A 15345-nucleotide genomic window follows, 5' to 3' on the forward strand; every position below is an offset into this window, starting at 1 on the left:
CTGCTTTTTGACTTAACCAGCTGTGTTGTTCTGTGAATGTAGTGCATTCACAAGCAATACAGGTCTGGCTTCACTCACTAGTTAGCTCTAGCACTGAAATAAATCAAGGCTTCCCTTGTCTCTTACCTTTGCCATGGCCTCTCCCATCCTCCAAAAGCGGCACTACGATAGTGTTGTTCACATTTCCAGGTGACCGCACAGCTGTGTAGACAACAGGCACCGACTGGACCACCACGGGGATGCGGTGAACGTGACTCAGTTTGTTAGATTGTAAATTCATGGGACTTGAAGGTGGTACAGGATGGATAATGTGCAAAAACTGCTGACCTCCCACACCAGATGCAGAGGCAACAAGGGGCCCTGGAGTTAATACTGTTGACGAAGATGATGCTGAAGATACTGATGTTATAACAGTTGGTGATGAGGCTGGACGACTAGAAGATGATGACGAGGTTGAAGTTGAAGAAGGTGAGGAGGCAGACGCTGTCATGGAAACAGGGGAGGATGAAACGGCTGTGGGAGATGTCCTGGCTTTGTTGATTGACAAGTCCACTGGCTCAGTTTGTGTTTGGAAGTGATCTACAGATAATGAGTCCTCTGGGGGCTCCCCTTTCACATTATTTAGCAACAGGGGAACAGCTTCCATATCTGGGTAGTTGTGAACGTCTGGAGACTGTAGGAAGAAAAATGGAACACATATTTATCTGTTGAGCATATATTTATTAAAAAATGCATGAGTTTGTGCTTGAATATTCATTAATTCTTCTCTTATTACTATGGGATATTAATGCATTCTCTAAGTATTGGAAGGATTATTCTGTAACTGTCAATATGGCAGTCAAATCAATTTTCACATCTGGTATGAGATCACATCATTCTCATTAGTACACCTGAAAAGGAGCATACAGTTCTCCAACCTCCCATGTCCAGGTACTAAGTTATTCTGGACTAATTATTTCTAACAACAAAACTATAACATAACTCTTAGTGATGACAAAAAAAAAAAAGATTCCTCAAAATAGTGTCCAGCCTGACCAAATTCTAAGTAGGGCACCAAAATAAAAGCCCTGTGGTGAGGGGTAGACATGCAGCTTCCTGGGCCAGTGGAGGGTGGGAGTGGGTGGGAGGGATGGGTCACAGTCGTTTGGGGGTGGGAATGGTGTTTATGTACACTCCTAGCAAAATGTAGTCATATAAATCCCTAGTTAATTAATATGAGAGGGGGAAAATCAATTGTACGTCTCAAAGTTTTCAAAACACAAACTGGATCTTTTTAATATATAGGCTGTGTATTTGATATGCGGACTCTCTCAAAAGCCTAGACCAAGTAGATTAGAAGCATCCAATACCACACAGCTATATACAAGATACTGGGTACTGTACAGCAAACCATAACAAAAGGACTTTTCAAAGTTAACCCAATTACCAAATAATGTGATGATAACATTAACTATCAATTGTCTTTTTGAACCCTAAGACAGCAGGAACCTCACATCTCCACTATAGAGCCCCTACTTCCCCCAGTCCTGGAACCCTTGGATAGGGCCCACTTTCCCGTATGCCTCTCCCAATCCATATCAAATAATATTGCATCCGCCGACCACAACCTAACCAACGCAACGATTGCCACCTCAACATGCTTCACCTCAGACTGTGTCCAGAGACTTCACGTGTGGAATGACAACCCTTCAGCTTCATTACTCGGGTGAGACCTTTCCTTTTATAGTACACTCTAATTTCATCTCAGGTGGTTCACTTTCTAACAAAGTCCCAAAACCTAGATATACACCAGATTCTGGGAGAGAGAGCTTATGTTCACACGTATCCATAAACTACTGCAAAATATATACCTAAAAGCAGAAGTACACTAGAGTTTGCAGTGAGTACCTCCCTAACACTTCCTCTCCACTATTCTAAGCTTTGGGTCCATGATTGCTCAACAATTTGTTTGGCTTTGTATGTTAACTCTCTTTTCAATCACCAAGTTCCAGATGCCATCAGGATGCTAGCCAGGCTTCCCTGGATTGAAGACCCCACCAATGTGTCCTGGAGCTCAGCTTCCCCAGAGACACACCCTACTAGGGAAAGAGAGAGGCAGACAGGGAGTATGGACCGACCAGTCAACACCCATGTTCAGCGGGGAAGCAATTACAGAAGCCAGACCTTCTACCTTCTGTGGCGCAACCCTTAATGACCCTGGGTCCATGCTCCCAGAAGGATAGAGAATGGAAAAGCTATCAGGGGAGGGGGTGGGATATGGAGATTGGGTGGTGGGAATTGTGTGGAGTTGAACCCCTCCTACCCTATGGTTTTGTTAATTAATCCTTTCTTAAATAAAAAAAATTTATAAATAAATAAATAAATAGATTTACAATTAAAAAAAATAGTGTCCAGAACTACTACAATGAGCATTTTGGTAGTAATTTTCAGAAAAACTGATTCTGGAAATTTTTGATTACCTATGAACTTAACTGTTTAGATTCAAATGATGATAATAACTTTGTCTCACTTCTTTAAGTTTTAATATGACATTTTTATTAATAATAATAATTATAAAGAGTCTAAGATTTTACTCAGATTAATGGGCTTAGAATGCTTTCCTTGGGTACACGTATAATTTATTTGCATGCCTATTCACTCATTATTCCAACAAGTATTGATAGAACAATCACTTTCAAGGCCCCAACAACATAAGAACACCTTTGGTAAATGTCAGTCTATGAATAATAGCAAAACTTTAACAGGTTTCTTTGTTTTGACTCTGGGGTTACTGCTGGGGCTTGGTGCCTGCACTATAACTCCAATGCTTCTGCAACCATTTTTATATACTTGGAAAGGACAGAAAGATATTGAGAGAGGAGAAAGATACCTGCAGACCCGCATATCATATTCATCACATATGAAGCGACCCCCCCCTTCAGGTGGGGAGCTGGGGGCTTGAACCAGGATTGTAACTTATGCCAGTCCTTGAGTTTTGTACTGTGTGTGCTGAACCAGGTATGCCACCACCTGGATCCCTAACAGGTTATTTTGGTTACATCTAATTTGACCAGAGGGGTGTGTGTGTGTGTGTGTGTGTGTGTGTGTGTGTGTGTGTGTATTATTGTTACAACTCTCAAGACCAAAACCTTCCTATTGAGATTTACTTTGGACAACAATGCCTAAATTTCATTAAATAGTTCACTTTAGTCTTTGTTTAGTTACTGACTTTGGTTTTCTATTCCTCCCAAACCTTGAGTATACAACTCAATATAACAAAAGACATTATTTCTTAAAACCTTTCTTTATAGAATATAAATTATAGCTCCATTCAAAATATATAATAGGTAGTAATACAAAGACATTTTATCCAGCAACAATGGAAAAAGAGAGAAACTAAGTCAATAATGGTACTAGACAAACTCATATGGGAAATTGGTTGATGTTCTGTGGCCTTAATTTTTGTTGCTATTCTTGTTTGAAGCTGACATGCTTATCCATAAAAATATAAGAATTGAAAATATAAAAAGAATGCTTAAAATGTATACTTCATACAATTCTAAGTAGCAAGATTTTCATTTTATGTTCTAAAATTGAGAAGTAATTTTTAATCTTCTCAAACATTAAGAAGCAAAAAGATAAAAAGGCACCATTATCTGAACTAGTTTTATACCAAGCTATTAGAATGTACTTTTCTACTAGAATAGAATTTCAATTTGTCCACAGAATTATCCAGTTAGTCTTTTTGTAGAAAAATGTAAAATGAAAGTTATTAGTATGTTGTACTCACTTAGAAAGTCTTTGGCAAACGAAGAAGAAGAAATTCTTTGTTGGGAGCTGGGTTGAGCACAAATGTCACCATGCCTAAGGGCTTATGTTCAAGTACTACCCCCAACGCTTGCATGGGAGACACTTCATGAGCAGTGAAGTAGGTCTGCAGGTCTCTCTCTCTCTCTCTCTCTCTCCTCTCAATTTCTCTCTTTCCTAATTAAAATAAAATAAAGAAAGGAAGAAAAGAAAAAAAGGAAATTCGCTGCCAGGAGCTGTGGATTTATTGGGAAGGCACAAAGACGTAGTGATGATCCTGGGAGCAATAGAAATAAGAAATTCTCTGTGAAGGAATTTTAAATATATATATATACTGACTCACTATTAAAAATTGTAAAATGTTATTAGGAACATAGGATCAAACACCATCTCACTTCAAATATAGGCACCTCACAAATGCATACTTAGACACAAGATTTCTACACAACTCTAGAACTACTGTGTGTGGAGACATTATAAAATGCAAATGGAAGACTAATTTGATAGATTATGACAATACAGGTGGTAAATATGAAACTTAAGTGAAAACAGATGGCATCTCAGGCACTAAATTTCACTGGACTCTGAAAACTGCCCAAACCTCTCTATGGCATAAACAGAAATCCAGTATATACTTGATTTCTCAAGACAATATTTACTCCTTAAGCTCATTTACATCTCTTACAATTCTGCTATATATACCTGAATTCTATGAAGACCAAATATTAAGAGTCTGTAGATGTTTTCCGATATTTGAGATCTACATAGTTTGTCTATTAGTTCTAGTTTTGAACATTTAGAAAGTACTCATAAAAGTAAGAAAAGATAAGCCAAAGTTATGGATCAAAGGTTTATCTTATTTAGAAGCTTAGAGACATTATGCATGAGTTAATAAGTGTAAGCATCAAAAACTCTCCGTTTGCATAATGTAACAGTTGAAATATTTACCTAAACATAAAGAAGGCAGAATTGTGTCATTTATCTGCCTACAGTGTGAACATAATATGATACTCTCATAGGTCATACTTATCTCTTTTACTGTCATAATGTGGCAGGTGAAAGCTGTTCATTAAGTACAGCTTCAAGCTAGACAAACATATATGTGCACTCATTAGTTCTGTACCAATGCAGTTCCAAAAGTAGCTCTTCATGCAGAATACTTTTTAAATTAAAAAAAAAAATCTTTACTTATTTATTGACTAGAGATAGCCAGAAATAAGGAGAGAAGGGAGAGGTAAAGAGGGAGAGAGATACCTGCAGCCCTGCTTCACCACTCGCAAAGCTTTCCCCCCTGCAGGTGGGGACCAGGGGCTTGAACCCGGTTCCTTGCACATTGTAACGTGCACTCAATCAAGTGTACTACCACCTAGCCTCCAGAATACTCTCCCCCCTGCCATTTAGTAAAGAAAATATATTTCTTGACCCTGTTATCATCATTAGAATTCATTTCTTTAATTTTATTAAGTGGGAAATTGGAATGTGTTGGTTTTGATTTTTGAATCTATAAATGTGCTGCTATGATAAGTTCATAAAAGCACAGGTGACAGAAATGTGAAAAAAAATAATGGTAAAAAACTTCATTAGCTAAGCTATTTAAGGACTATACCTATGACAACATGCTGGAGAACTCATCAGAATCTCTGGATCTTTCTCCACATATACAAGTCGTATATCTGTTATCAATAAATACCTCTTTATTTTCTCTACTATCCAAAAAAAAAAAAAAAAAGGCAGAATGAGGAAAAGTAATGGGAAAACCTGAGAAGACAAGTACTTAGAGTGGTTAGATAGTAAAGAAAAGGGCAACAGTATCTGAAAAAGCAAAAGCATGTCGGTTTGCTATTACAACAGTCTATAAGGCACAGATAGGTACACTGAGCGGACCAGCAGTAAGAAAAGTCCTGTGCTGTGAGAACAACAAAGACAAGAAGTTTCTGTAAAAAGGGCAGAGGATGGATTCCACACTAAATTTTAGCTGTAATTACAAACTATTCGGTTTCTTGAACAATACTAATGAGCTATTAATAGTAATTGTTTACTAAGCATTATTATTTGTTTACTTCAGATAAAAAGCCTATCCAGATTTTTGCCTGGGAGTGACCACTTCAGCTGAATTTTTGCTGCTGGTGTTCCTGGTGTGTAAAAGATCACCAAACACCATATTGTTACACTATCAAATGAAAACAATCCCTCTAAGCACACAAGGCTCACTTTGAGAACACTGGATTTCTGATAAAGAAAATTTTTTCAGAAGATCTTAATATCACTAGAAAGGGTAAAACAATTAAGGAACTTATAATGCCTTGAGAAATAATTGCATAAACATATTCAAAAGTTTGCCACAGTAAGTGTAATTACAGGAACAAAGTTCATGAAATCCCAAAGCAAATATATAAACATGATAATAAGGTCACATATTGCCATTTTCTTCAAAAACCTTTAAGCTACTTTCAGTCCTAATATTATGCTCAATGAAATATGACATATAATATTCTGGTATCTTCTTCATGATCTGACAATACATACACACTTTTCAAATCAGTTAAATCTTTTTTTCCCCTGATAAATCTTTTAAAATGCAACTAGATTTAGGCATTATGTTGAATAAATGTATAAACTTTTATGTGTCAGAAACTAGAGTACTAGATGTATTTCTGCAGCTAGGTATTTTATCTGCTGGATGTTATCATAGTCTGCCAGTGAATAAAATAGCATTTTTAGTGCTGGTCATGTAATTTAACTACCTCATAAACTTAAGAGGAAGAAAATATCTGGGCACCACCCCCATCTTTGTCTCCTATGATTCTGGTGTTCAAGCATGGCTAAGAATCACTTCAATAATATTCTTGAAATATTACTCCTGATTCATAATGCTATTTTTCCTTTTATGGCAGCATGGATTTATGGAAAAGGGGTATGTGGAAGTACACACAGATACAGCAAGGATGTCCACGACTATCTATCCAGGTACTCATCCATTCATCTATTTATATATCCAGTCAGACAATCAGCATTTAAATAAATGAGGTTTTAAAATTTTTTTGAGAATTAATCTCATGGTGATTTTAGAGGGTAAAAAAAACCCTACAAAGTGATTTGCCTAACAGCTTAATGGATACAATAATATTTGTTTTATAGTCCATTATGTGTTTACTATAGAAAGATTTGACAAGGCTAGGTGGTGGTGGCATACCCAATTGGGCACAGATTACCTTGCTCAAGGAACCTAATTCAAGTCCCCTGTTCCCACCTGCACTGGAGGAAACTTCACAAATGGTGAAGCAGATCTCTTTCTCTCTTTACCTCCTCCTTTCCTCTCAATTTCTCTCTGTCTCTCTCTAGAAAAGAGAGATTTGACTTGGATACAGAAACAAACACAAACAAACAAACAAAAACTCCAGGGCATGGCTTGTCTTCTTGGATGCTTCACTTGACCAAATCAATGCAACCAGTACCACCTTAACATGTTTCACTTCGGGTTGTGTCCAGAAACACCAGGAATTCAGCCCTTTAGCTCCAGCATTCTGGTGAGACCATTCCTAGCTCATAGGACTCCTCAATGCCCTATTGGGTAGTGCACCTTCTAACAAAGCCACAGAACCTAGATATAGATCAGAGCCCCCGAGATTGAAAACATGTGCACATGTACCCATGAGCTAGGGGAAAATATACACCTTAAAGCAAAAGTACACAACAGTTTGCAGTGACCCAAAACAGCAAGCAATTAGACATAAAAAAAGACATCATAAAATGATACTTATAAATCTTTCTCATATGTGGGAGCTACTCTCTGCCCTGACTTAGCTTTCTAGCCCTACTTCCAGCTCTGACACCATCACCCCAGAGAATACCTTTGGTCCACCTGAATGTTAACTGTTGTCCTCAGGCAGAAATTAGTAAAGTCATGGGCCCCTTGGTTTATACCTAAAATAGACCTAGTAGCTTTTTCCAAAATGGAGATACTAAAACTCATTTGCTATATTGTTACCTTTAGGTTCCTGACTATTAAACAATTTGTTCTGCTTTATATCTTAATGCTTTTTCAGCCACCTAGTTGCAGATGCTACCATGAAGCCGACCTGACTTCCCTGGACAGAGGAGCTCACCAATGTACCCTAGACCCCCACCTCTTCACAGCCCTTCCCTACTAGGGAAAAATAGGGGCAGGCTGGGAGTATGGATTGACTTGCCAACGCCCATGTTCAGTGGGGAAGCAATTACAGAAGCCAGACCTTCAACCTTCTGTAACCCATAATGACCCTGGGTCCATACTTCCAGAGGGATAAAGAATAGGAAAGCTATCAAGGGAGGGGGGGGGTTCGGAGTTCTGGTGGTGGGAATTGTGTGGAATTGTACCCCTTTTATCCTGTGGTCTTGTTGGTATTTTTCATTTTATAAATAAATTAATAATAAAAAGAAATCATGACCCACTCTTTCCCTTCTTAGGAGTGTATTGATTAGCAGTCTCTTGGGTTGTGCTTATTCCCCCTATAAAAGAATAAAACCAATACCAAGTTTATACGATTGCTGTAAAGACTGAATTAAGGACATGAGTGCTTTCATACAACACTATGAAATGCGGGCTAGAAAAAAACTGAGTATTCCCTTATAGGACTAAAATTTCCAAGGGCAATCTAATACATTATTATAAGTATAAGAAATGATCTAATTCACTGAAGCCTGCATAAGATAAAGCTTATACCCTATAAACACAGCCACTGTAGCAGTATAATGTTTGTTAAACAAGTGGACAGTTAGGTATGTCAAAAGTGGCTAAACAAATCCATACACTGAAAATTTCTAGGGTTCACATGGGACTTAAACATTTTCTCTTAAAACCTATGATGTAGTCATCTGAAATTCCTTTACTGTTATTGCAATTTTTGATTTATTCAGAGTGGCTGCTAGTGTGCTCATGTAATGGCTAATGAAATATACTTAACTTAAAGGTCTGATATTTAAATGCCATAAGATAAAGAAGCTATTCAAGCCAAAGTTCAGTTTATATTCATCATTATAATAAATACACACATTATTTATGTCAGTATCTCAGTAGGAAATTAGTATGGAAGCTTATTGCTGATTAGATGGTTAACTGAAGATGGGCATTTTATGGGAGGTGTGTAAAGAAACTTGCTAAGGAATTAATGAGTCTATGAATATATACCTTGTGCTCTTTTCAGGTTTTAGATAAAAATCTTTAAATCACTACTTTCAGTGAAAACTCATCTTAAAGAGCTAATTCTTTTTTTTTTAACATGATGTGCACAATAGGCACATGCTTTAGATATTGTGCCTTAGTTTCATTATTAGTAAATGGACTTTCTGTGATATGAACACCATGCTTAGAACCATCAACTGACACCTCTGACAGGCCACTTCTGCTCTAACTGTAGCAGTCACTGAAAATCTGTGATCACAGCATGTGTTTCCCACTCTCATCAATTTTACTAAAAAGATTGACTACTTTTCTTAAATTTCTTTTGATTCATTTTCTTTTTCTTATATTTGATGTGATTTCCTCCTGTTTTATTTATTTATTTATTTATTTATTTATTTTGGCTAGAGACCAGAGAGAAACTGAGTGGTGTGGAGGAGAGAGACACCTGCAGTGCTGTTTCACAGCTTGTGAAGCTTCCCCCTGCAGATGAAGACTGGGGGAATTGAACCCAAGTCCTTGCACATTGTAATGTGTGTGCTCAACCAGATGCGCCACCACTATTTTTCAAAAGTCCTCTTGCATGTGGCCTGATGGTCATCACTAACCTTGCTTTCAGCCAAATCACTTTTCTTCTTTTTACTATATGTTTAAGGGCAACCTTTTAAATTCAAATATTACAAAAGCATGGATTTATAAAATTGGCCAAGAAAGAAAAAAAAGAAAGTATACTATTAAAAGGTAAGAAAAATTGTAGTTCTGCTAGTAGTCTAGATGGCAAAACAAAAGAAAATAAGTAGAAATCCCTTACTTTGACAATCTGGAATTTATTTCCAGAAGTCTTGAATGAATTATATACTACATACAAGGGTGGAGTAATTGAATGAGTATTTAACTCAGCTACTTCTATCAATATCTCTAGTGTTAATCTAAGCAGTAATTGATTCCTTAAGAAAATTCAAAACACATGCATAGCATAATGGACTCTTTATGCTTCGAACATTTATGGTTTATGCTTTCAAATGCGAAAAGCCAGTCTTTTAAATATACTTTACTTACTTGAGAAAAATGAGAGGAAAGGGAAAGAAAGACAAGGAGAGACACAGAGAGATACCTGCAGCACTGCTTCACCCCTCATGAAACTTCTCCCCTGGAGATAGGGGCTGGGGACTTGAACCTAGGTCCTTGCATATGGCAGCATGTACACTTTCCCAGTGAGAGTCTGATTGACCTGACCCCAAAATGCCAGCCTTTAAAGAGGGATCAGTACATATATCTGAATTTTTTGTAAATTTTCTATACTTCTGATAAATATTTTCCATGACTTTTATGTCCCATGACTTTCATCACTCAAAATTTATGCTAACAGTTGACTACAAATCTGAAAGTCTTAAAGGTGTTTAGAATTTGGGACAGTACAAGAGCATTCTACTTCAGAGTGGTAGATGACTGATGGGATTCTATTTCTGCACTTCTGAAAATGAACAGCCAACATTCCTAAGAAATAAAAAGACAGAAAAACATCTTTGAGTATAAACACAACACATTATGTATATGTAATTATGCAAATATTTACCAATTAAATATATTTGGGAATGCTATAATCAGTGAGTATTCATCACATTTGCTATATGGGGATGCTGTATTATAAATACTACTCTCACCTACCTTGCCAACTGAGATAAAGAACTAATGTCATACAATAAATATATGAAAAAGGAAGTATTGGAAGTCTGTTGAAGCACTATTTCCTCACCAATTTTTGCTGTCAAACTGAACCTTCACAAAGCATACCAACAAATTTCAAAATGTTTATGATTCCAGCTGCATAGTACTTTGAAAATAGGTAAAGTCATAGAGTAAAAAGTAAGTGGTATTTAGAGATTAGTAAGAAGGAAGGATGAACAAGTGAAGCATGGGGTAGTGAATGGTTCTGCATGTTACTAGTGGTAGATACACATGCATCTGTCCAAACCCCAACCACTGTACAACATGAGTCAAACAGTGTAAACTGTGGACTGTATCTAATCAATGACTATCAATACAGACTAATTAATTATAGTAATATATATTATCCTGATGTGTACACACACACACACACACACACACACACACACACATTTTTTCCAGAGCACTGCTCAGTTCTCATTTATGGTGGAGTGAGAGATTAAACCTGGGACTTTGGAGCCTCAGACATAGAGTCTCATTGTATAACTACTGCATATCCAGCCCCACACTACATATATATTTTTTCTTTATGGGGGGGGAAACTAATGTTTTATAGTCAACAATAAAATACAGTAGTTGGTACATGTGTAATATTTCTCAGTTTTCCACATAACACTCTAACCCCCCACCTAGACTGATCTAAAATTTTAATAGTAAGAAAATCTGGGTAAAGATGCATGTGTATCTGGGAGGACTATATAGAATTCTTTTAACAATAATAAAGCTCATTATTTCAAAAATCAAATTCAATTCACTTCTGGGAGGTGTGGCCATGGAGTAACACCAGACAGAGACACCCCCCCCAAAAGGACTGACAAAAATCAAATTGAATTTAATATTAATGTTGTCTATAAGATCCAGTTTTGTCACTAGAATCCCAACTTTTTTGAATCTAGAAAAAATTATCTGTTAATAGACAACTTTTCAATCTGATGATTATAATTTTTTGTTCTTCCGGTTTAAAATTAGTACTTATCTAATTCAGTGATGGTTAAAAACATTAAATTATGTTATACATGGGGCTGGCAAGGCAGTTAATTGGGAAGGTACTTGTCATAAATGCAACTAAGGAAAGATTTAATGCTGTAGTATCTTTGCATTGATTCTCTGTTTATCTATCTATCTATCTATCTATCTATCTATCTATCTATCTATCTATCTATTCATCCATCCATCCCAGATAAGTGAAGCCCTGGCAAAAACCACAAAAACAAAAACAAAACAAAAAAAAAATTCACTAAACCTGAAATTTATAGACTACATGAAATAAGGGTTTACTTAAGTCTTTACTCCCAGTCATAGTCATATTCAGAGCCTAAGGCTAATGTCTCATGCTAGTTATGTATCTTAAAATGTGTAATAATGTTTACCATTCTCTAACAGATTAATTTCTGCTACCAGATGTACCCTGCTTTTGATTTCACAGAATGTGCACCACATATAGCTTTTGTATAGCATTACTGCACAGTGGTGGGATGTATTACATTTCAGAGAAAAGGAAAGAAAGCTTGGCTCTAGCTAGGATGGCTGTTGTAGCTAAATCATACATTTGGAACCCCCGAAACTCCACACACAGAGCAACAGTGCAATCTTTGCATGTGAAATGAATTAATACCTGTAAAATACAGGTCACACGTTGGGGATAATTAAAGAAAGCAAACATCCAAGCCAAGTTTCTATATGTTTCTCTTATACATAGAAAAAATGCTTGCAAGAGAGATCAACAATCATACCAAGACAAGACTAACTGGAAAAGTTGAGAGAACATCTTTTTATCTATAGATTTCTGGAAGTGGATGCAGTTGCCATGAAGAAGAACCACAAGTAGAAAAGCAGGTATGTTTAAATGTTCCCAGAACTTGTCCAAGAGCACTGGATTTAAGTCCATCTCAGCTGACGAAATGATAAGGTTATCCATGCACATGTAAACTCACGCTTTCAGCCTTGGCTTTGGACTTTCTGGAAAATGAGTACAGATGTAGGCAGGTCTTTCTGAGAATCCAGAGGGTGAAAACGTCCAAAGGTGATTGTTATTATTTTTTCCTTCCAGGGTTTTACTTTGGCTGCACCAAAGTAAAAGTACCACACCAAACTAAAAGACCGGGGTGGGGGGAAGGGTTCAGATCCTAGACAGTGATGGCAAAGGGGGAACTAGTGGGAGTTGTATTGTTATGTGGAAATGTTCTGCATGTACAAACTATTGTATTTTACTGTCCACTATAAACCACTAATCCCTCAATAAAGAAATAAAACAATAAAAATAAAAGTTTGATTTGCCAAGGGTGCTTAGGCTGGTGGCATGATTATTCTACATAAATTATTGTATAGACCTACGCAACTGGAATTTAAATGAAAGAAGGCAAATACAATTGATAATCAAAGGTATGCGTTTTTACTAATCTTGGTTGTTTCAAATTCAGTATGACTCCAGCTTATTTACCAGTCTAATTATATTTTTTCCAAAGCTCATATTAAAATTCATTTTTATTTCTTGAGAACAAGCCAGCTGACAGCAGAAGGAAGGGTCCCGATACTTGCTGGGTGGCAGAAGAAAGTTGATCTGCTGTTAATTTTTTTTTTTTCCTTGAAGCTAGTCTACAGGAAGGTGAACAAGAGTAGATTGTGGTAATGTACTTGAGATAGATTTATTAAATGTCTTAAATGTCTGATTTAAGAAAACATTACAACATTACAGCAGAGGTGTGGTGGTCGTGGGCTCTGCACCTGTGCCCTGGCTCAGCCCCAGTACTATGACCGTAAGCAAATGACTTATCTTTCTAAATTCCAGCCCCTACAACTATTTGCAACTGTATATCAAATGAGTTCTTGAGACGAAATTAATACCGGCTGGCAAAAAAAAAAAAAAACATTTAAAGTAAAACGTAGTTATTTTTGCTGTTACTTCATAACTTTTACCCTATTGCTAGCTAGAACTTGAAATTGCAGTCTCTGATAGTTTGTATCAGGTAGCTTCCATACAGTGAGTGGCATTATTCACTCAATTTCAGAGTGTATAGAAGGATCAAATGTTAAAATCTAGTTGTAACCTGTGGCAGCAGAGAAGTTCGATATATTTTAGGTAATTTTCAAAAGTAATGAAAAAAGTATATGGACAATTTCTTGTTTAAAATCATTAAGCTATCCATGTCAACAAATTAAAAACAAGGGTTGGGCAGTGGCACACCCAATAGAGTGTATGTGTTACAAGGTTCAAGGACTTGGTTTCAAATTCTCCAGGGTTCCCACCTGCAAGGGGAAGTGCTAAAGGTGTCTCTCTTCCTCTCTCCCCTACTACTTCCACTTTCCCTCTTGACTTCTGTCTCTATCCAACAAAGAAATAAAGTATTTTTTAAATAATTAAAAACTAAGAAATCTAGGAAGGTAATAATATACTTTAAAAGGTTTTACAGGGGTTCTCCAAATAATTAAAATTTCTATGAAAAACAAATGAACACTTACAAATAAATACTATAGATAGACACCAGTTTGGACCTGATTTTAATTTTTTTTTTTGTCTTTTCAGTTTTTTTTTCTTGACTTTTTTTTCTTTATTGGTAAGATTAATGGTTTACAGTCAGCAGTAGAATACAGTAGTTTGTACATGTGTAACATTTTTCAGTTTTCCACCTAACAATTCAAATCCCTTTAGGTCCTCCTCTGCCATTCTGTTCCAGGACCTGAGCCCTCTCCTCGCCCCAGAGTCTTTTACTTTGGTGCTATACACCAAACACAGTCCAAGTTCTGCTTTGTGTTTTCTTATTTTTCAACTATTAGTGATTTAATAATGGTCAACAAGATTGTGGGATAGAGGGGTAGTACTGATACAATTCCTACCACCAGAGTGCCTTAACCCATCCCCTCCACTGGCAGCTTCCCTATTCTTTATTCCTCTGGGAGTATGGACCAAAGATCTCTATGGGGTGCAGAAGGTATAGGTCCTGAATTCTGTAACTGCTTCTCGGCTAGACATGGGTGTTGATCAACATCCCCAGGTTGATCCATACCCTCAGCCTGTCTCTACCTTACCTTTCCTTAGTGGGGGTAGGGCTCTGAGGAGGTGGGGTTCCAAGACACATTGGTGAGGTTGTCTGCCCAGATTTGAATTTTAAATGAGTGTTTTAAATTAAATGTTGATTTTCAAACATTTAAGGATTTCAGAATTACAAATTAAAGACTAAGTAACTGGATTAGATAAAAGGACAGCAAACACATTAACTTTATAATTTTTTAGCAGTACTGTGCTACATATTACAATACAGAGCAAAATGATAGAAGGAAAAAAAATCCTTCTCTTGGTTTGCTTAAAATGGTCTAGATAATTTCTGGTCAATGCAAATCTAAACACTAATTCAAGCTTAAACAATAACTGCTTAACTTTTTAAAGGATGTGACAATTACCTTGATTTGTAGAATGTAGAAAGGTGACATACAGATAGCATTATCCCTCCTCCTTGTATTTCAATGAGGAATTAATTTCTTTCATTGCTATACTTCATTGGTGAGCTACCTTAAATTATTACATTGGAGTTTCACTGAGCTATTAATTTTTTTTTAATTTTACATTGGTAAATGGATGAGACAGAACATAAGCAATATGACAGGCGAAAGGGGCTATGTTCTAAGGGCAGGAAAACACTGATTTACACTATATTTTGTTCTACAAATTATACCAG

At 36.6% G+C, this 15345-nt stretch overlaps 1 protein-coding gene across 8 annotated transcripts in view; it reads right to left on the reverse strand.

Annotated features, from left to right (window-relative positions):
• Positions 1–15345, reverse strand: part of KLF12 (KLF transcription factor 12) — a 472528-nt gene that overhangs the window by 176791 nt on the left and 280392 nt on the right. For 7 of the 8 annotated variants that reach the window (XM_060191518.1, XM_060191522.1, XM_060191516.1 and 4 more), the window contains one exon: positions 127–673. In XM_060191518.1, coding sequence (XP_060047501.1) covers positions 127–673 — 547 coding nt within the window. Of the gene's footprint in view, positions 1–126; positions 674–7036; positions 7221–15345 lie in introns of those variants that run through there. The other variant, XM_060191515.1, reaches the window with a different exon arrangement.

This window comes from Erinaceus europaeus, chromosome 5, assembly GCF_950295315.1.
Source record: "Erinaceus europaeus chromosome 5, mEriEur2.1, whole genome shotgun sequence".
NCBI lineage: Eukaryota > Metazoa > Chordata > Mammalia > Eulipotyphla > Erinaceidae > Erinaceus > Erinaceus europaeus.